Source organism: Trypanosoma brucei, chromosome 6 (assembly GCF_000210295.1).
Source record: "Trypanosoma brucei gambiense DAL972 chromosome 6, complete sequence".
Taxonomy (NCBI): Eukaryota; Euglenozoa; class Kinetoplastea; order Trypanosomatida; family Trypanosomatidae; genus Trypanosoma; species Trypanosoma brucei.
Window position 1 is genome coordinate 27,998 of NC_026739.1, and position 20,208 is coordinate 48,205.

General features: G+C 47.1%; 11 protein-coding genes across 11 annotated transcripts; 7 read left to right on the forward strand and 4 right to left on the reverse strand.

Moving 5' to 3' along the window:
• Positions 1-2,273: 2,273 nt before the first annotated feature.
• Positions 2,274-3,485, forward strand: TbgDal_VI120 (T. brucei spp.-specific protein; the record flags this gene model as incomplete). Its single annotated transcript, XM_011775515.1, has 1 exon — positions 2,274-3,485. One exon carries the CDS (start codon positions 2,274-2,276, stop codon positions 3,483-3,485), a length of 1,212 nt encoding a protein of 403 aa, XP_011773817.1.
• A 2,551-nt stretch (positions 3,486-6,036) lies between these two features.
• TbgDal_VI130 (hypothetical protein, unlikely) lies at positions 6,037-6,357 on the reverse strand (the record flags this gene model as incomplete). Its single annotated transcript, XM_011775516.1, has 1 exon — positions 6,037-6,357. One exon carries the CDS (start codon positions 6,355-6,357, stop codon positions 6,037-6,039), a length of 321 nt encoding a protein of 106 aa, XP_011773818.1.
• A 687-nt stretch (positions 6,358-7,044) lies between these two features.
• Positions 7,045-7,389, forward strand: TbgDal_VI140 (GPEET2 procyclin precursor; the record flags this gene model as incomplete). The annotated part of the gene is made up of 1 exon (XM_011775517.1): positions 7,045-7,389. One exon carries the CDS (start codon positions 7,045-7,047, stop codon positions 7,387-7,389), a length of 345 nt encoding a protein of 114 aa, XP_011773819.1.
• A 903-nt stretch (positions 7,390-8,292) lies between these two features.
• Positions 8,293-8,676, forward strand: TbgDal_VI150 (EP3-2 procyclin, putative; the record flags this gene model as incomplete). The annotated part of the gene is made up of 1 exon (XM_011775518.1): positions 8,293-8,676. One exon carries the CDS (start codon positions 8,293-8,295, stop codon positions 8,674-8,676), a length of 384 nt encoding a protein of 127 aa, XP_011773820.1.
• A 1,046-nt stretch (positions 8,677-9,722) lies between these two features.
• TbgDal_VI160 (procyclic acidic repetitive protein A, putative) lies at positions 9,723-10,331 on the forward strand (the record flags this gene model as incomplete). Its single annotated transcript, XM_011775519.1, has 1 exon — positions 9,723-10,331. One exon carries the CDS (start codon positions 9,723-9,725, stop codon positions 10,329-10,331), a length of 609 nt encoding a protein of 202 aa, XP_011773821.1.
• Positions 10,332-10,466: 135 nt separating this feature from the next.
• On the forward strand, positions 10,467-11,849 carry TbgDal_VI170 (the record flags this gene model as incomplete). The annotated part of the gene is given in 3 exon segments (XM_011775520.1): positions 10,467-11,264; positions 11,267-11,425; positions 11,427-11,849. Coding segments are annotated over 3 exon segments (1,380 nt in total).
• Positions 11,850-14,919: 3,070 nt separating this feature from the next.
• TbgDal_VI180 (T. brucei spp.-specific protein) lies at positions 14,920-15,477 on the forward strand (the record flags this gene model as incomplete). The annotated part of the gene is made up of 1 exon (XM_011775521.1): positions 14,920-15,477. The coding sequence occupies one exon, from the start codon at positions 14,920-14,922 to the stop codon at positions 15,475-15,477; it is 558 nt and encodes a 185-aa protein (XP_011773823.1).
• Positions 15,478-15,767: 290 nt separating this feature from the next.
• Positions 15,768-16,193, reverse strand: TbgDal_VI190 (hypothetical protein, unlikely; the record flags this gene model as incomplete). The annotated part of the gene is made up of 1 exon (XM_011775522.1): positions 15,768-16,193. The coding sequence occupies one exon, from the start codon at positions 16,191-16,193 to the stop codon at positions 15,768-15,770; it is 426 nt and encodes a 141-aa protein (XP_011773824.1).
• A 1,661-nt stretch (positions 16,194-17,854) lies between these two features.
• Positions 17,855-18,172, reverse strand: TbgDal_VI200 (hypothetical protein, unlikely; the record flags this gene model as incomplete). The annotated part of the gene is made up of 1 exon (XM_011775523.1): positions 17,855-18,172. One exon carries the CDS (start codon positions 18,170-18,172, stop codon positions 17,855-17,857), a length of 318 nt encoding a protein of 105 aa, XP_011773825.1.
• Positions 18,173-18,246: 74 nt separating this feature from the next.
• On the forward strand, positions 18,247-18,657 carry TbgDal_VI210 (hypothetical protein, unlikely; the record flags this gene model as incomplete). The annotated part of the gene is made up of 1 exon (XM_011775524.1): positions 18,247-18,657. One exon carries the CDS (start codon positions 18,247-18,249, stop codon positions 18,655-18,657), a length of 411 nt encoding a protein of 136 aa, XP_011773826.1.
• Positions 18,658-19,061: 404 nt separating this feature from the next.
• Positions 19,062-20,084, reverse strand: TbgDal_VI220 (CPC cysteine peptidase, Clan CA, family C1,Cathepsin B-like, putative; the record flags this gene model as incomplete). The annotated part of the gene is made up of 1 exon (XM_011775525.1): positions 19,062-20,084. One exon carries the CDS (start codon positions 20,082-20,084, stop codon positions 19,062-19,064), a length of 1,023 nt encoding a protein of 340 aa, XP_011773827.1.
• Positions 20,085-20,208: the final 124 nt, after the last annotated feature.

Sequence of the window (20,208 nt, forward strand, 5' to 3'; positions counted from 1 at the left end):
CGGATATCGATGGTTTGGTAACTGCACTGAGCACTCTATTGGCATAATGTAGAATATGTGTCATAAATAAACATAGTTTTTTGACTCTGTTTACGATTATTTTCTTTTTCCAATGTGTCCTAACATGTTATTATTTTTTCTTGTGTTCCCGTCTTTCGTTGCTCTCTCGTTTCGTAACACTATGTAATTCAGCTTCGATGTTCTATGTTTCTTTTTATTGCGTATGCCCGACTGTGATGTGAGCGCATCTGCAATGTTGATTATTTACATGTGGATATAGGGTTGCATCAGTGTGGCAAGAAATAACATATGTAACGATTGCGGTTTAGCATTTGTCGTTGATTTCATTTCCCTCTTTTACCTCCGTAGAAATGTGTATATGCACAAGCCTGTGGATGTGATAGCTGCTAGTGCTTTATTTATTATCATGAAATAATTTTGTTTTTATTTGTTCTTGGTTGATCGACAACTATTTTTTCTTTTGTTTTTTTTTGTGTTTAGTGCTTACGGGATTTTCACCATCGAATCGCTTTGTTTTTGATGCCCAATCCCGCAACCTTTTGGGTACAAAACTGTGTTTCCGTGTGTGTCTGTGTCACGTTTTTCTTTTTGAATCCACTTAATGCTAGCGGTGTCTTTAAATATTTTTTCATAATGAGTGTTATGTTGCATGTGTGTTTGTGTGTGTTGGGTGTTATGTGGGCTGTTGTATCTCTCTCTTCGGATATACAACCCTTATCACCCTCTGCATTGCTGATGTTACATGTTGTTTCACCAGTTGCATGCTTTCTTTCCCTTCACTCATTTGTGTTGCCGTAAGGATTTAAGGTATGTGATTGCCTCCATTCCCTCCAGAGTGTGATGTCGATGCATGGGCTTAGTTATGTGCTGAAACCCGCGTTGCCTCGCAGTATAACAAAGTTCCTTCACCATCACGGTTATTGCAGCTTATACTAATTATTGTATTGTGAGGGAGTTTTGTAACACGTTTCCATATTGTTGGAGAAGTGGCGTATGCGGGAACGAGATGTTTGTGCAACTTTTGCCGTTGTTCTATCTTGTACAGTTCGTGTGCTGTTGTCTGAATGTTGCTGCTACGGTATGCCTAGTTGTGCGTTTGCCTTTTTTTGTCCGCGTCTTGCCTCTCTATTGGATTGAAAGCAGCAAAGTAGGGCCGCTGGTCTCATTAGCTGTTTTTTTTAAAATATTGCAATGGACTTAGAATGCGTTGAGAAACTGCAAATGAGCGATTTGGTTGCTATATCTCTATGTATTGCTTCTGCTGCTGCTAAAACTCTGTTGAGTAATGGGGGGGGGGTTCGTGCCAACAGCGGCTTCAGCTTGGGGCTGTTGTGTGTCCAACTTTGTTTGTTTACGTGTTGGTGATAACAAGGATGTGGTTAAGAATGTCTTTGCGTGGTGGTGCACTTTCACACGTGTTACCATTGGGGATGTGGGAAGAGCGTGTTGTGGCGACTATAGATGATCACATTGGGAAAGTTGCTGCGCTAATTTGGAGGGGCGACACCGCTTATGTGCTGTTAAGGGTCGTAGGGGGCTTAAAACAAGGTGCTTAGTTAAGGTGACGGGGCTTTCCAAGTTCTTGAATGGTGCTGAGTGCTTATGCGTCTACCTTTACCCGCATGCTTTTGCCATGAACATGTTCTGGTGACGACATCTTGTGTGCTATGCGGAAGTGTGCTGCCGGTGCATTTCCATTTGTGGTATAAGGCGTGTGTAATGACATCAGCGGTGTCATAAGGGGCGCGCCGGTGGTTACATGGTGCGAGTGCGTCCGCTGATTCTCACTGTCATTTGGCTTTAAGTGGTTTTCCCCCTTATTTCCCATTTCCTTAAGGTGCACTAAGCGACACAAAGTGGCAGGTGCGTTGCGTCCTCGGTAACAACTTGGATGTGCACTGGGGCGTGGCTGTTTGGTTGTGTCACCGGCTATGCAGCGCTCTGCTTTTGATGTTTTTTGTTTGCTCACTGCCCACTTGGATCTTCTGTTAAGCGAGGCATCCACACTAATAAATACTGAATGGCTATTTGAAAAATGAGCGTGGCTCTGCATGAAAGACTGCCTGAAAGGCACCTAACCTCAACCGTATGTGTGTGTGTGTATGTGTGCTCGTATTATTGTTTGGATAAGTGCTACCAAAATATTTCTGTTGTCTATTTAATATTTTTTTAAAAAATTTTTTTGTCTGTTTTTTTTTTTTTTTGTGGAGCGGGAAAGTTGTACGCAAGGCTGGGGTGCAGTCGCAGCTTTGATGGAGAAACCGTCTTGCAGGGGTGCCGGTTGGGCGCAGCTTTTGTGGTGTTACGGCACCTGTTGCGCTCTACTCCTCCGCCTGATAGTTGAAGCCAGTCAAGCTGCTGAGGGTTTAAAAACCAAAGACGAAGTTGAGAAGGCGTGCCATCTTGCACAACAACTCAAAGAAGTTTCAATTACTTTGGGAGTTATTTACCGGACCACTGAACGACACTCCGTGCAAGTTGAAGCGCATAAAACAGCCATTGACAAACATGCGGATGCGGTGTCGCGAGCTGTGGAGGCGCTCACGAGGGTGGATGTGGCACTTCAGCGATTGAAAGAACTCGGGAAGGCCAATGACACGAAGGCGGTGAAAATTATCGAGAACATTACCTCCGCCAGAGAAAATCTCGCTCTCTTCAATAACGAAACGCAGGCCGTACTGACGGCGAGGGATCATGTGCATAAGCATAGGGCCGCGGCATTGCAGGGGTGGTCTGATGCAAAAGAAAAAGGCGATGCCGCCGCAGAGGATGTTTGGGTTCTGCTTAATGCCGCAAAAAAAGGTAATGGCAGTGCAGACGTCAAGGCAGCTGCAGAGAAATGCTCGAGATATTCCTCAAGCAGTACTTCAGAAACTGAGTCGCAGAAAGCTATTGACGCCGCCGCTAACGTGGGGGGTTTGTCGGCACACAAGTCGAAATATGGCGATGTGCTGAACAAGTTTAAATTGTCTAATGCTTCAGTGGGAGCAGTGAGAGACACATCCGGCCGGGGCGGTAAGCATATGGAAAAGGTCAATAATGTGGCAAAACTTCTTAAGGATGCAGAGGTTTCTCTTGCAGCTGCAGCAGCCGAAATTGAGGAGGTTAAAAATGCACATGAAACAAAAGTACAGGAAGAGATGAAGCGCAATGGGAACCCGATCGAAAATGAATCAGAGACTAATTCAGGGGGGAATGCGGAATCACAAGGTAATGGAGATCGTGAAGATAAGAACGACGAGCAACAACAGGTCGATGAGGAGGAAACAAAGGTGGAAAATGGAAGCAGCGAGGAGGGGTCTTGTTGTGGAAACGAAAGTAACGGTCCCCATGTGATGAAAAAACGTCATGGGGTTGGGGCACCAAGGCCCGTTGACGTGGTTAGTGGTTTCCGCAGTTATGCCAGCGCTTCTTTTGCTCTGCTTTCTCTTGTCCGTGTCGGTATTCTCCAGGTGGTGGTGTAGAAAAGACACCGTTTCTTCCAAAGACTGCGCGGGAGTTGCTCCTAAATTGCATTTCCTTCTCTCCTCGTAACATTAAGTGGTCGTTTTGTTGTTTTTTCTTCTTTCCTCTCGCGTGTGGAGGCGAGGCTGAAGACGAACTGCAGCGTCAGACTGCCAAGTGTGAGAAAGAGCGTGAAGTGGTGTGGGGATGATGCCAACGAAGATCTTTTTAATTTTTGGATGTGGGCTTACGTAGTTCGCTGGTAAATATACTTAAGATCTTTCTTTTTTTTTTTGTTGTTGTTGTATGTCTTTTTGATTTTGTTGTATTGACTGAATTATTCCCCTTGAGCTTTCTTGTCTTGTACGATACGTTGGCGAGAAGCTGGTTAAACGAAAACTTTGAAGGAAAAAAATGTGGGATGTGTTTGTGTCTGTTTGTGTGTGTAAACGTAATGGAGGCTTCCCCCCCCCCCATTAGTGGCATGGATGCATTTCCGATGCCGACATGCGGTTTTCGGTGAGGGAACAATGCGCCTCACCGTATCATGTACCGTGAACTACAAGCCACAAAAATATGTGCTTGAATAGTAAGTCCTCCCAACTTCATTTCATGACCAGGAAATTAATCATGTCAAGCCATTGAGCAACTTTTTCTCTTCAGTGGTATGCCTTTGTTCGTTTTCAAAAAAAAAAAAAGGAAGAATAAAGAGAAAGGGAGTGGGAAAACTTTTTTTTTTGCTATATGTGCCTTTTCTAGTGTGTGCGAGTGCCCGCTGCGAGGAATTGAGCTTTCTCCTTTCCTTCCTTTTCCTCCTTTCCCCTCTCTATGGATGAATCCAATTTAGGGTCCGCCGCTTTCTTGCTCGCTCCCGCCGTACGCAAAGGAATTATGCCGTTTACCTCAATCAGTTTTTTAGGGCGGCTTGTGGAAGTGCCTTCATCAGTACCGCTTACACCTTTGTTTCCCGGGTTAAACACACCTCCCGCGAAAAATAAATGAATAATAAATTCAGTTTATATTATATGTAATCATCCCAAATGCGGCGGGTGGCTCTGCTGCCTTGATGGAGAGCGGGCGGAGGTCCTTGTGAGGGTTTACAGCCGCCCTTTCAGTTTTTCTTTACTAACGTTCCTGCGGTGGAAATCATTCGCATTATCAGAGTATTGTACGGTGTCTTAAGTTGATGTTTGCAGTAGCGGACCGGTGGACAAGACGAGCGAAGGTTCACCGCGCAAGGGCGAGAAAAAGCTTTCCCGCACGCTGATTACAGCAGAAAACCTCACTTCTCCTCGGTCTACTTTAAAATCAATGTTGTCGACGCTCGGTTATTGTGACAGCGGGATTGCTTTTACAAGCAACACGTTGTCTTCTTTTTTTGTTTATTTCCTGTTGGGGTCCGTTGGAGTGGCGTTAAAGGCCTTGCTTTGGCGACAGGGCCGCCCAACAGGGTTTGGCTGGGGGCGTGACATCGCACTGGCGTCCATCACGTCCAGCGGGTTACTGGCGTGGTGAAGTCGCAGCTTTCTTTCAAGTGAGAATCCCCTGCTTGGCGGGAAAAAAATGGCTCTGCTTCTGATGGGAAAGGAGGAATTTTGTATTCTTTGACTTACTCCTGCGGTGATGTTGTGTTTGTGGTCCGCTTTTCAAGGGTGAGACCTCCGGGTTCTTAAACGGCACCATCCTCCCCGTTGGTCAGTTCTTTCGCGAAAAGGGTTTGTGTCCGCCGTGTTGGTTGCTGGATCGCCAACCCACAGAAGTTGCCGTTCCTCCACAGCATAGTTGTGTGAACAATGTTCCCCTTTGAGCAGATTAGCGTCGTCTCCATGCCTTGTTTCCTACTGCACCCGCTGCATTTGCATGCCTCAGTTGCGCAGTTAAGCATATCTTCATTCCTGTTTTCCGTGAGAGGCGAAGGGTTGCCGTGTCCTCAAGAGAGGTGTCCTTGAGGGTTGCAGTCTTTTACCGTGCTGGTTAGCTCCACGGTCTCCACCGAAAAGGGGAGAGCCCGAACGCTGGTTTCCCCATTTCCCCGTCTTTTCCATCAAGAACCCCTTGCTTTTAGTAGGTATTAGATCGGTAACTGGGAGATTGTAGCGGGTGTTCGTGTGTGGGGAGCGTTGCGCACTCGCACGGTTTTAAAATGGTTGTTATGTCAAAGCTGTTATTTCCCTTTTGTTCACTATGCCATTTGTTAACCATCTTCCAGTTGTTTGTTATACTCCTATCGATGGATTGTCACTCCTTCAAATATGGTGCTGTAGTTTGAATACTCTCTTGGTGTGCCGCAAAGTGTGGGATACATAACGTGCCACAAGCTAGCGCTTCCAAGGGGGTCTAAACTCGGGAACTGTGAGTGTGAGTCTCGAACCAATGCGATGGTTCTGGTCTGCGCTGAAGGACATTTTATAGGGCCCCCGGATCCTCCCTGTGCCCAACTCGGTGATGCTGAGGTCGATGAATTCCTTCGTTCGCTACGAAACAAAGCATTGGGTTTGGTGGCATTTAGTGCGGTGCCTTCGATGGTGTTGTGCTTTCCTCTCCTGGAATGTGCTGGCTCGGGTTAAGATTTTAGCGGGTGCGAGGGAATGCGGCCCAACTTTTTTGCGCGAAATTTCTTGCATTGACTTGCCGCGTAACCCATGGTGGTTTCGTCAGCCTGGTAGGAGCTGAGACAGCAGCATAATGGGTGGATATTCTCGTATCCATTCGTGTGGGCATGCTCCCCACTTGCATGGGTTCCATTTTTGAAACATTGGTGCACTGGGGGTGTGTTCCGTAGGAAGGGCCGCGCGGTTGGGGCTTTAAAAGCACGACTGTAACATCTATATAGTGAAGTGGCGGGTGTACGAGTTGGGAGTGCAACATTTGAGTGCGGTGTTTGTCCTGCATGCCCCCGACTGCTGGTTTTCAGACTTCTTCGATGCCCGGTGTTTCGTAGCAAAACATACCGCTGCCGGCCTAAATGCCGCTGATTCACCACAAAGTGCTTTTCAGTGCCCCCAAACTGGATTTCCAAACTTCTGACAAGTGTATTGTTCCGAGTATGGTGAGCGGACCCCTTCTCTATTATCAATTCTCAAAAACTCTTCGGGAGTCAGGGCCCACGGAACCGAGGGGGCGGATGAGGGAGAGGGGGAAACAACAATTCCGCACCGCGAACAGGCACCGCTCCCCTGGACCTCTTCCTCAGATGTGAGGTGCAGTCAGCCTTTGTTGTCATTGGGGTTAGGTGGGAAGGTGTGTGCCAGTAGGTTGTGAGGTGAAAGCGTTTTCAGATGCATAGTGAGCTTAATGTCCTTTTCACAGTATATCGTGTCTGATAGGTATCTCTTATTAGTATAGTCGAATACTAGTCAATAGTGCATTTTGTGCAAAATGTCCATTTTGTGGCAGTGATGGGGTTGTTTTATGCTATTCCGTGTCTCTGGGTGGGCGTGCATTGAAAATAGGGGTTATTAGGTGAGTACTGAGTTTAACATGTTCTCGTGATCGCTGCACGCGCCTTCGAGTTTTTTTTCCTTTTCCCCATTTTTTTCAACTTGAAGACTTCAATTACACCAAAAAGTAAAATTCACAATGGCACCTCGTTCCCTTTATCTGCTCGCTATTCTTCTGTTCAGCGCGAACCTCTTCGCTGGCGTGGGATTTGCCGCAGCCGCTGATGAGTCGGCTAGCAACGTTATCGTGAAGGGAGGCAAAGGAAAGGAGAGGGAGGACGGCCCTGAGGAGCCGGAAGAAACCGGACCAGAAGAGACCGGACCAGAAGAAACCGGACCAGAAGAGACGGGGCCGGAAGAGACGGGGCCGGAAGAGACGGGACCAGAGGAAACTGAACCTGAACCTGAACCTGGTGCTGCAACGCTGAAATCTGTTGCACTTCCGTTTGCAGTCGCGGCTGCTGCTCTCGTTGCCGCATTCTAAGCGGATGCAAGCGTGTGAAGCGCCTCGGAGGAACGAAACCCCTTTGAAAAGGTGGCTTTCGTTTATATATTCTCCATCTGGTGCATCGTGTTTATTTCGTATTATTCCCTGTCAAAAGCTGCGGATATTCATTTAATATTCTTTTCGTTATATTTTTTTAGTTCTATCCTTTATTTTATCCGTTTTAATCGTCTTCTGAGACCCACAGCCCTGTAGATTTCTGTGATGTTTCGGTTGCGTATTCCATAATTTTAAGCGTTTCACTTCTATTTTTTTTCATTCCTTTGAATTTGGATCTTAAAATTATTATTGGTGCCTTGTGTTATTGTGCGTGCTGCGTGTGAATTTGGCGCTCTGCCTTTTAATTTGTTGGATGAGCTATTTCATTAAATTTTTTGCCTTCTCTTCTTTTGGGTTCGAATAATAGTTCCTTCTAAACCTTCAGGCCAGAAATGGGAAACAAGTGTTAGACCGGCCAACTTGGGCGAAGGGGTCTGCATGTTGCTTTATTTCATTGGTGGTTTTATGTGCAGTGTTTCCTTGCTTCAGATGGGCCCCCCACTGCTGCGTTTCTGCTGGAGAAACGATGTTGGAGGTTGACGGGTGTGTGCTTTTGAAGACTTTGTATGAATATGGAAGGAAGCTCGCAGCGGTTACTACAGGCAGTTAAGGGCTGAGTGCTGTGCCTTTTCTATTGCCTCTCCCCCTCTTGAGCTATTCTTGTCGGGAGAGTGATTTATATATCCGAGTTTCGGTTAATTGTCCCTTAGGGATGAAAGGCACCTCAGAGATGAGAGGGCAATGCAACGCTGGTTATCCCAGTTGATGTGCGCATTCATATATACCATTTCCCCATTTTTTTCAACTTGAAGACTTCAATTACACCAAAAAGTAAAATTCACAATGGCACCTCGTTCCCTTTATCTGCTCGCTATTCTTCTGTTCAGCGCGAACCTCTTCGCTGGCGTGGGATTTGCCGCAGCCGCTGAAGGACCAGAAGACAAGGGTCTTACTAAGGGAGGCAAAGGCAAAGGCGGGAAGGGAACCAAGGTCAGCGACGACGATACCAATGGCACTGACCCTGAACCCGAACCCGAACCCGAACCCGAACCTGAACCTGAACCTGAACCCGAACCCGAACCTGAACCCGAGCCAAAGCCAGAACCTGAACCGGAACCCGAACCCGAACCTGAACCTGAACCAGAACCTGAACCTGGTGCTGCAACGCTGAAGTCTGTTGCACTTCCGTTTGCAATCGCGGCCGTTGGTCTCGTTGCCGCATTCTAAGCTCATGTAAAGAGAAAATTCTCTGGAGGGTCAAAACTTTTTAACAAGGGTGATCCCAATTGTTTATTTAACCCTTCCTTTGGCGCGATGCGCTCGCTTCATGGCGTTCCTTTGTGACAGGACACTGACACGCATAATATTTTTTTCAACCCATTTTTTTGAGTTCTATTTTTTGTTTTATGTCTTGGAACCGTCGGCGGTAGCACGCAGCCCTGTAGACTTCTGCGTGTGCCTGTCAATGTGTTCCTTGGCTCTTTTCAAACGGCTTCTTTTATCTTACCGTTCATATGGTTTTGTCAAAAATTCATCCACTGCATTTGCGGTCTTCTCCTATGTCTCGTTCCTGCAATGGTTGACAGCAACCTCTTCCATTTGTGACTGAACTTTTTTTTTCCAAACTTTTTGCCTTGTCCTTTTTTCGTACTGGGAAAATAGTTCCTTCTAAAACCTCAGGCTAGAAATGGGAGACAAATGGACTTTTGTTGACTCAAGCGATTTGTCCCTCGATATTTCCGCCATCGCAGCTTCCGTTTGACACCGTGGAGTTGCAACATGGGAAGCAGCGGTTGAAGGAAGCACATTCCTGGTGATGATTCCTTCCTCGCCTACGGTGGTGCATCATCATGTTTGTTAATATGTCGGGGAAACTTTAAAGCACCTTGAGGGAGTTCACCGTAACTGTTCAAAATTGAGGCCTGAGCGGTGTTTTGCCTTTTGACTTGCCTTTATTTAACTGTTCTCGTCAGGGGAGCGATTCAGTTGAGTGAGCTGCTGCCACTTTATCTGTTGGGGAGGAGAGGCTGTGGAGAGGGTAAGCGCGTTGTTTCCATGAACTTTACGTATTTACTGCACTGCCCTCTGTTTTGGTCCACTTTGTGAAATACTCTGGGACAATCAATGGAGAGTGTGAGATTTTTTGAAATACTTCTGGAGCATTCACCGGCTCGTCGGTCGTCATATGTTCTCGCAGTGTTTTCTCTCCCATATTCTTCGGGGCGGTATTGCAGTGAAAGTGCCATGCGGGACGCGTGTCAGAGCAGTGTTTGATGTTCCGGAAGTCTTCGGAGTTAGAGGGCAAATGCTCCTCTTCTCCTTTCGTGCGGCGTGATTCTCATACCGAGGCTTCCACTAAGCAGGCTGCAACTCTTCTGCTGACTTTTTGGTTTATTCTTTTCCCATATTTCAGTGTTGGAGTGTTTCTCTTGCCGCCCTTGGGAATCGGGCACAGTCATATGAAGGCGCTTGCTTCGGCAGCCAAAGGTGGTTCCGTTTGGTATTTCTTGTGGAGACATTTGTCTTCCTTTCCATTTCGGACAGCTTTTTGTCCCGGAAGAAGGGCTTTTGGTATTGTCCTGCCCGATGATCTTTGCCCCGTTCGTTCCATCATGAATAATAGTTACAAAAGTGTGTGTCGGTACGGCGGTGGATATTTCCCCAATCGCTTTGGTTGCTTTTACTATTTTGCGGGGCGGTTTAAAGTTGGTAACTCAGTGCACTTCCAAAAAAATTGCGACTCGTACATTTGGTTTTATATGGAGGGTGGAAGAGCCGAAAACGTGTATGTGCTTGCTTGGATGAGTCGGAAAATAAATTCTAGTTTCCGTGTATTTTCCCTTCATTACGTCATATATGGCTTGGCCTTTAGATTTGTGTAAGGTATGTTTCTTTTCGAAGTTGGTATGCTGGCGGACGTGTTTGTTTAATGTAAATCAGCCAAGGTGTAAGAGTAGCTGTAATGATAAGTTTCTGCTTCTCCCTTTTTTACTGATGAATGCAGAAACAAAATCACAATGATGCACGAATTAGTGTTTATCATTGGGTTGTTTGTGGCTGTTTTATCTGATTCTTCTCAGAGCGATTTGTCGAGACACAATTGGAGCATAATATCTAGAAACCGGAGTGTGTTTACAAAACTCGTTAGTGAGCTCAACAACCACCACAGCATTGGTGAATTCGAGGCACTTTGCAAGATTTACAGAATCACACAAGCGGAGACACCGAAGTCTTCCTTTAAGAATCGTGAGAAGGAAGCTGAGATTCTGAAGAAGTTGGAGGAAATGGTCAGTGAAACTGAGGCTGTGGGTGGTGATAAAGGTTCAAGTAAGTTGGGTAAAAGAACGACGGCATATCAGGAGATAAAGATACTTCTTGAGAAGGCGAAAAAGCTGAAGGAAGAAATAGAAGTAAATAGGACAAGATCGCTAAATGCAAGTCGTTCTGCTGAGGAAAATATGTTGAGAGCTGTGTATGGCGACGCTGTGGATGTGGCGAGAAATGAAAATAAAACTCTGGAGGAAGCCATGAGAGGAAACAAATCACTGCTGTTCAATAGTGTCTACAATGCAGACACGAGCTGCGGTTCTTTTGGAGACAAACTGGTTGGAAAGACGCTAATTAACGACTTTTTCTGCCTATGTGTGGGAGAGGCTGTTGATTTAATTAAGAAGTTCGAAAAGCCAAGTAATCATAGATATCAATTAGATGTTCCCGATAGCGATGATAACAATATATATAATGGTTTTAACTGTCCTTGTAAGGATGAAATAAGGAGACCTAAAAATGGTAGTTGGACTATGATGGCTGATTATATTGCCCAAGCAACTATAATACTTGCGACCCTAGAAAAGTAAAATACAACTATACTGAGGCATGGGATGTGATTAGTAAAGCTTGTGTGTACAAAAATGTTGCATCGAATGTTAAAACCTTGAAGAGTGCATTGGCTCAGTTTGATGCGTTTGTTGAATTTGGAACAGCATGAATATCAAGTCAGGGGTATTTTTGGTTATGTGAAAACAGAACATAACGATAATCGCACATGCACAGGTCACACTGCTGGATTCACATGTGTCAGCTACAACTACACACTTGAAAATGGTGGGATCCCTTGGTACAACCATCTTACTAACGCCACCGAGCAACTACAAGAAATGGCGAAGTATGCCAAAGAGTCTGACAGTCATCTTCACGAATTGGAAGAATACCAACATGAGGCAGAGGAAATATATCTTGAAGTGAAACTTGGTGGTGATGCAGAGCTATGGAAGAGTAGCCGAGGTAAGGGTTACAGTGGAGGTGATGATACTGATGTAAATAATGATGGGCTCAACTATATAAATATTACAACTGACTTTCTTATATTATTGTTTTCATCTTTTATTTGTATATCTTAGTTTGTGATTAATTTGGTAATTGCTTTGTGTGGTGTCGCTTTTTTTTTTCTTTGTGGAGGGGAGGAGGAGGGATGTTGTATTTGTGTGCAGTTGTTTTCAAATTAATTATAAATTTGGTAACAAAAATTTCTGCAAATGTTGCTTTTGACTGTGTTTGAGCGTGGCTGTTGGGACGTTGACGGGGAATCGCCACGGCAGGGTCATTTTCTGAGAGGGTGCCGATACGTTGTGTTACTTTTTCATTTTCACATCGCGCAAGGATATGGGTATGCTACTATTAACAAATCATTTAGCTCCTATCTAGTACGCTCCGCTGCGGCAGAAAAATAAGGGGCCACGAGCCAAATTCTATGTGTCTACGAGCACTGTCAGCCTTCCAAGGACTCTCGGATCTCTATCGCAGCGAGTTTAGGTTAAAAGTGGGGTGAAGAACTCCTCCTTCTGCTTGTTCCGGCCGAACATAGAGGCGTGACGGCAGCTCCTTCGTTTCCATCCACGGAGGACACAACATTCGCTGAATTATCTCTTAATGGAGCGTTTTTTTGTTTTTAAGTGTAAAATAACTGTCTGGTGTGTATATATATATATATATATATATATTGACTGAAAGAAGGAGTCGAGAGCGTCTTTTCCGAGTGCACTTTTCTCCGGCGGATCTCCCACTAACCTGTGGCGTAGGGCTATGGCTCCCAAAACACGTGTAAACACTACTGTATGATGTGGGTTATCGTGTTCATTGGCGTGGTAGTACTCTTTAATCCAGCGTATTCCATGTTTGATGTCATTGTGTATTTAGAAGCCCACTTTGGAGTAGATCCTTATCCCGGCCTCGGAGGGGATACTGCACACAGTTGCAACGCGTTGACGATGGAGCTCTGGGGCGCTGTTGGTTAAGTTTTCAAGTTTTGGAGTGACCCAATCTGTGTATTTTCTAGAGCTGAACCGTTAAGCTGCTGAGGGATGCATATTTATGCGGTCACTGTTAACTTCAGATGAGTTGTTCATCTGCTGAAGCCGTTTCCCCGGATGGTGGCTCTTTATCTCCCTATGTGTTATCCTGGCTTCACTTTGTAAGGCCGCTGCCTTCACTAGGTTTGTTTTCCTGGTGTCTGACCCTTTTCTGTGGAGGTATCCCGCCTTTCAATTTGCTTGCGATGTTGCATTCCCTGAACTGTGGCGGATTTGATTCTGTAGCCTTTTCCGTTGGGAGAGCCAAGCTCTCAGTCATTCTCCAACCCTGTGTTTCACCACTTGTTTTTACTTTGTTTTTATACCTTCGTTTGATTCTGTAATTTTCGTTGCGCGTTTAGTCTGCGCCTACTCAGCTCTCACTGTTTATCTTCAGTTACTTGCTCACAGAAAGTCTGAGCAGATTCGTGGCAGCTTGTTCCCACTTTACGCATTTATCGACGGGCAAATTCTCGTTACCCTGCGAAGGTGCTCTGGGACTTGGTAAGTAATCAGCTTCTTTTGCTGGCACAACATTTCGGTTTGTTTCAGTAGCTTGGTGACGAGACGTTTTATCACCATCTGGGTTTTACTGTTTCTCGCCTGTGTCTACGTGGCCGTTGTTTTGTGGCTTAACCGTCCCTCTGGACTGAATGTTTGAAGCTATATTCATGAAGAACTGCGCGAGTTCCACGTATTGGTTCCTTCCTTTTCTGTTCCACTGCGCTCATCAACCCCATTCCTTCTCATCCTTGGTGTCCTCGAGTTTTTGGAGGAAGTGCCTGATCGTCTCTCGGTATTCTGTTCTTCCGTTTTTGCAAACCTCCCTTCACTTCCCTTCCCGACTGTGCACTATTTTTTGTTTTTGCACCACGTAAGTCTGGCTTGTCTGAGGAGTTTCAAATAGTACCCTGAACGCCGCCTGCTTTCCGTTGTTATGTTTCACCTCTTTGTGCCTCCATCCGTAGTTGTTCCTGGGGCGATGACAATTCCAGGATCGTGCTACCGTGTGTGCGTTAGATTACCGCCCCCTGCATCAAGTAAGACATACTGAATCCGCGAAGGCTCTCCGGCTTTCGCGAGGTGTTTCTAGCAACTATCACCTTTGTTTCTTCAACTTCTTGATTTACTGTCTTTTACTCATCTATTATCTCCCTTTTCTTCAGGTCCTGCATGTCAAAAAGTATACTGTCATATTGGGCGGGAAATCATATCACAACTGTGGTATGGTTTTGAGGGTTGCAGTCTTTTACCGTGCTGGTGGCGGCTTTGCCGTCAGAATTCTTGCCGCATACTTTGAGGTTGTATGTGCTATTCATGAATTTACGATATTCTTTTGCTATATCTTCTGAGCCAGCAGCGGCTTTGCCCGACGGAGCACAACAGCAGTCATTTTCATTCAGCCTTTCCGCAACTGCCCTCCTCGCATATCATACTCACCGTCCACACAACATAACTTCCAATTTTATTGAAAAAGAAATTACACAACAGATCTTGCTTGACATTTCCCCCCATATGCTGCGTCGTGTTTTACTTGGTCCTTAACCTCTGCCGCATCATTTTCTTTCTGCATCTATGTCTGACGAAGCCTTTCTGCCATGCAAATGTTCGGCTATGCTTTCCGCGTCGACCTTCGCCGTGTCGCCATGTCGCCATTGTATGCTCCTCGGTCTCCTATTTGAAACTTTGTGATATCCATCGCTGCCTCTTGTTTCGTCGGAAGTCAGGGATATATTTCACGTTCCTTCACCGCCTTGTCACACCACGCAAGCACGTCCTGTATGTTGCTCCTGAAGGTTGACCACGCTCTCTTTGGTAAGCCCCACCGTATTTCTCATTGCTTCGATGGTTATTTTGTAGTAATTTGTCCCCGTATCCTCTCTCTGCCTCCCGTATGGGTCGTCACAAAATCCCTTCCGCATTTGGATGTCAGCGTGTTCGACGGCGTATTCCTCTGACCTGACATTTTCCCCCGCTGTCCCCTCAATTTCCACACCTCTACGGTTGCACGCCCTTACATCCTTTGATCGTCTCCACTGAACTTCCCATAATTTTTTCCCCGCTTCTAGGATGTCTTCATGGCCTCCCGGCGTTTGGACTCAACGTATTGGCGAGGTTGCGGATGCTTACGACAAGTTTCATGGCAGTGGTGGAACCGAAAAACGCTACCTTTGCTGCTTGCCATATTTTCGCGTTCCACGCCCCTGGTATCCTTGTCGTCCGCGGTCCTTTCACCCGCGCCCTCGGCCGTTGTGGCCCCTTCTTTATTATAGGGATGAAGTTTGGAGGTATGAGACTTTGGCGAGGCCGACGTTGGGTATGCCTTGGTAAGGCGAGGGCAAATTATACTCTCTCTTCTTTTCTCCTCCGCCGTTTTAGCGTTCCTTTTTTCCACCCTCTCCACGGAAACCATTTTCATCGCTTTCTTCCAGTCTCGTGGCCCTGTCCTTGCACCCTTGACGGCGGGTTTCTACGCGTCGTTTTAGCTGGTAATTCAGAAACTCAGTATTCGTGCGCAAGGCGCACCTTAGTGCATTTCCTTCTCCCAGTCTTATCCCTTCATCGCCATATTCAGTGCTTCCCGCTGGAGTGTCGCATTTTCCACCACTTCCCAATGGCAGGGTCAAATCTTTCTTCCTATAGTGATAGAGGCAAATGTGTCACTTATACCAGTTTGTAACTGGTTGTGCTTTGGGCCTTGTGAGCATTTCCTTGCACTCTCCCAGATTATTCCTAGGCTTCTTCGCCTCGTTTTGTTCATCGCTTCTGGTTTGAACCTCCCTCATGTCTGTCCATATGTTTTTTTTTAAGTTTGGCACATTTCCGGGGAGTGCCACGCTCACACAAAACACATTGAAAGCATCCGTGGCACACACGAGGGATTTCACAGCATCTTTTAAAGCCTTCCCATGCGTCTGCCACTTCTGCCCACTCGTGTCCCTCAACTATGTCACTCATGGTTGATCCTTATCAGTGGACGATAAAGTTACAATTCAGGGATGTCACTGGATCGCGAACTCTCTCTGCCTTGGCCTTGGGAGTTTTCAACGAAGTGCTTAATTCATTGGTAAGCGCTTCGTCGTATTGTTTCCCCTTTTCAACGCCATCAATTTGGCGGTTGCACAATCGACATTTGCTGAAACACTTATCAGGGAGCGAGGCTGTTCCACCGGTCTCGCCAAGTTGTTCCGGGGGTGCGAATATGAAATTGTTAAAGGGCGAGATTTCTTTTATTCCGGCATGCGATCGCTTCTTTAGTAGAGACTCGATGTGACCGAGAAAGTTTCTCCTGCACGTGTTTGTCCCAATCCCAGCTTCGAGCGCAGCATATCCCTCGTTACGCTTCTGCCTTATGTCTCCCACCAAAACATCAATTTTACATATTAGGTGTGTCATTCTGCAGTTGTTTCTTCCACTGCAATCTCATCTGTTATTGCACTGTCTTTCCAAACAACGTGGTGGAAGAAAATAAGCTGCATAGAAATCACCTCATTCTTTTTACTGACTGTGAAAATCACCCTTCCATACGCGGCTCGGGATTCCATCCTCCGCGCGACTCGGTCTTTCATTGTTTCCAGTAGCGTATTTAGCACCTTTTCAATTGGCACCGGTTCTGCACGATGACCGCATCCTAATATTCAGATGTCCCTTTAATCCTGTATTTTTCCATGTTGCCGAAGATTATCGTTTCTGCAGTGGACTGACTGCCTAAACTCACCAGTTCATTTGTTGAAACTTTTCAGTCCGTCTTATTGAATATCCCTATTCTTTGCGGCGCATGAGCCTTCCTCCATTCGTCTTTTGCGTTTGCTTTTATACCCACCCGCGTATGGCAAATTTGTGTACACTCCGGAGCCAATGTCCAAGGAGCTTTAAGTATGGAGTACACCTTGATTTTTGGTGTCGGAGCACCATCTCTCCACTGAATTCAGCCATTCAGGTATTGGATGACTTCTAGGATATTGCCGGTTTATTATGTCTGAAAAGCATCCTCTTATAGCGTTTGACATGGGGCGGTATTCCGTCGCCCTCTTGTTTGCCACTTTTCAAACAAATATCAGTCGTGTTTTTTTGAGCGTGTCTTGTTTGTTTGCGTCCGAGGAAACCACAGCAATGATTTGCACTGAATCAGCTTGCGCGCTTTCCGTCTTCCTCCCTTTCAGGTAGAGACATGAGAATCGCCTAGGAGCGGCACCGTAGTTTATCTTTTCGTGGACGATTCCGGAGTGGCAGGCTGCATCATCAACCGGACGAAAGATCATTCGAGGAAGCGTGCGGTGAAACGAACGCTCGTTGTTACGGGATGGTGACGCGAAATTTGGCGGATATGCCGCGTGTTGGAAGAGAGAACAAAAGGCGCAGAGATTTGTGAATTACTGTGCCTCACCGTTCAGCCTGTCAACAACAGATGGGAGCAGGTTTTGGCGGCGTCCACAAAGCCCAGGCTGGAGGCTGTTGAACGCGAGAGCGGCACCCCCGCCGTCGAGGGGCTGAAGACAAGACGTTATGTGAGCATTTTATCTCGGACCAGTGAAAGCGTAGGTGTGCCACAGGATGGGGTCCACTTTGTTCTCCACCACCTCGTGCAGAGGAAATATGTTGAAGGTGCGGAGTCAAGCGATCAACATCGTGCCGTCGGTGCTGAAATAGTGAAAAAGGGAGAACAACATGCTGAAGGAGGCGCGGCACACAACCGGATGATGGAGCTCAACGGCGGATTTGTTTGGGCGATATCACCGGCAAAGTATGCCCCCGAGGCCTACGCGTCTGTTTGGGGTTAGCTACTATAAAGGATCAACGCCGCCTCATGGGTGAATGGGGCGCTGGAGTGCACAGGGTACCCCCACCGCGGCTGGGAGAAAAGTTCCGAACGCAAGCCTCGCCGCCCGGTGACGAATACAGCTGAACACGACATGGGGCATGGGGCAAAGGTGAATATGGTTGAATACTTGATAGTGGAGGTTGCGCAGGCGAGGGCGTATAAAAATCACGTGCGCAAAGAGGCTGGTCAAAACGCCTGGCACTTTCAGGAATCATGGAAAAAAAAAGCATGAGGATCATGAACGGTGGAAGCGGACAATGTGAGCACGGGAAAATGGGGCGAGGGGAGGGTTGACAACAGGGAACAATACCCTTGCTGCCCCACAAAACGTATTGCGGGACGGTGTCTCGCAGAAGGGGGAAATATCCATCCACTGCGCAACTGACTCGGCAAGTCGCTCAAACACTGTAAAACACTGCCCCAATCGAGGTGACCACGTCTCGGCAGGAGGATGACCACTATTCCATTTCTTCCACATCAAGAGGTTCCTCCACATGTTAGCCACGTCCACGTGTGTGTGCGTATTTGTAAACCCCAGAAGTCCAGTCCACATAATAGCGGGCCCGAGTTCATGCCCAAACCCTCTCGGAAACTTACGTTGTACAGCATGCGCTAACGCCGGTATCCATGACGGGCCCCGCCGCAGCTGCCGTGTGGGATGCTAAAAGTGTAAGAGGCACTAAAAAGCGACCCATTCGTTTGTTGTTGTTTTTTTCTGTTTTCTTTTCAAATCTTTGCGTCGTGAAATTATACGCGTATCCAAAGAGGCTCCCAACATCCTTATCCCTTCCCCGAGGGCGTGCATCGCTCAGAAGCACTAAAGCAAGTACCACTTCTCCTACGGGCAGCACCTGGTCTGATTGTTGGAGAAAACCCACACCAACAGTTGTGGGGGTGGTTGTGTGTATTTGGCCGCGTTCGGGTGCCCCGGAACATCTCTGCGTTAAGTTTCTTCACCGGAAAGCGGCCACCAGATTCATAAAATGCTCCCACCCGAGCGGCCACAATATCGGGAAGGGAGGCATCACGCCGGTGTGATGCGTATTAGAAGAGGGAAGCTGCAACACTTTTGTGGCTTCAGATTAAAAAAAAAAAGCGGGGGAGAATGGCAGCACCTACTGGAAACCTGCGGTAGGGGGAGCAAAACAACAACAAGAGGGGAATATGGCGGCAGTGCGGGCAAAGGGATCCCGCGCACCGACAGCCGTTTATTTCTCTCCTTTACTTTCAGATATTCAGTAGCAAAGTTGCAGCGAAAGTGAAAGTTCTACGGGTACTCGTGGGCGCTGCGATACGCATTTCGTACAAAAAGAAGCTTTCTCCCCTCTAGCATCTTCATCGCTATCCTGGGGTTAAACTAAAACGCATCTGTTGAGATAAAATTAGATTGAAAAAAACACACGCATAAATGTTCACGACTCTTAGGTTTAACGATGTGCAACCTACGCCGTGTTGGGTGCAAGAGGAATGCCAGCAGAACCGCCATCCTCGATGCCGCATTCGCTACTTCCGCGGCGGATGAGAAAGTAACCGTCCATTCCCCACTCGGTGTTCCAGCTGTTGGCAATCTTCCAGTACGGCACTCCGTTTGATGTGCCCCACCCAACGAGCCTCACCGCATGTCCTCCGAGATATTGTCCTGAAACGTGGTGGTAGACGCCGCTGTTGTAGGCGATGAAGTCTTCGTAGACATCAAACGCCACCTCAAATGGACCGCGGAAGAACAACTCACGCATGTAGTCATCCTCCCCTTGAAGCGCATAGCTCGTCCAGGAACGGTAGTTGACAACGGGGATTGTCGGGTCATCGCACGTGTAATTGCACTTGGGCGTGTCAAAGTTGAACTGAGAACAGGGAGGGTACCCATTTTTGCTTTTGCTGTGGTGTGAGCAATGGGGAAATGGGTAGGGTTGGCAGTAGTCCGAAACGAGGCCTGTTGAGCTAAAGTACGCCCACGCCCTATCCGGATCGCCACCATTACAGCCATCGCCACAATCACTGCAGCACGCAAGCAAGTCACCTGCTGAGATATGGACGTCCTGCACACCCCCCATCGTACAAAATCGGTCGGACATGGCTGAGGCCGCAGCGACTGCCCAGCAGGAGCCACAGGCGGACTGATCTGCAATTTGTGGGATGGTGGGGCAGTTGGGCCAAGCTTCAGCGGAATCGAAGCTGCTGGGAAGCGGGGCACGGGCCTCTTCCTCGGTGAATCGCCTCTTCGGAAGGATGCTGGCGTTATTATTCTTTTTAATAACACCGTTGAGCCGCTTCGCCTCGCGCAATGTTATGTTTTGCATGACGCCATCGTACTTCGCCTTCCAAATCCCGCGGTTGAGGCGGTTCACGCGGTCGACGAAAGCCTTGGAGAGGACGGGCGCGTCTTCAGCAACGAGGGCGGCGTTTACGGCGACTACAGCCGTCGAAGCGATATAAAATGTGATGCAGGCACGCATGAGATGCATGTGTCACCGGATTTGTACGGGTCTGCAAGTTCGATGTTGTCGTTGCCCCTCTGTGGAGCTGTCGTATACACTTTTTTTTTTCTCCCTTAAAAAGAAAAAAACAGAAAGGAAAATCACTTGTTTT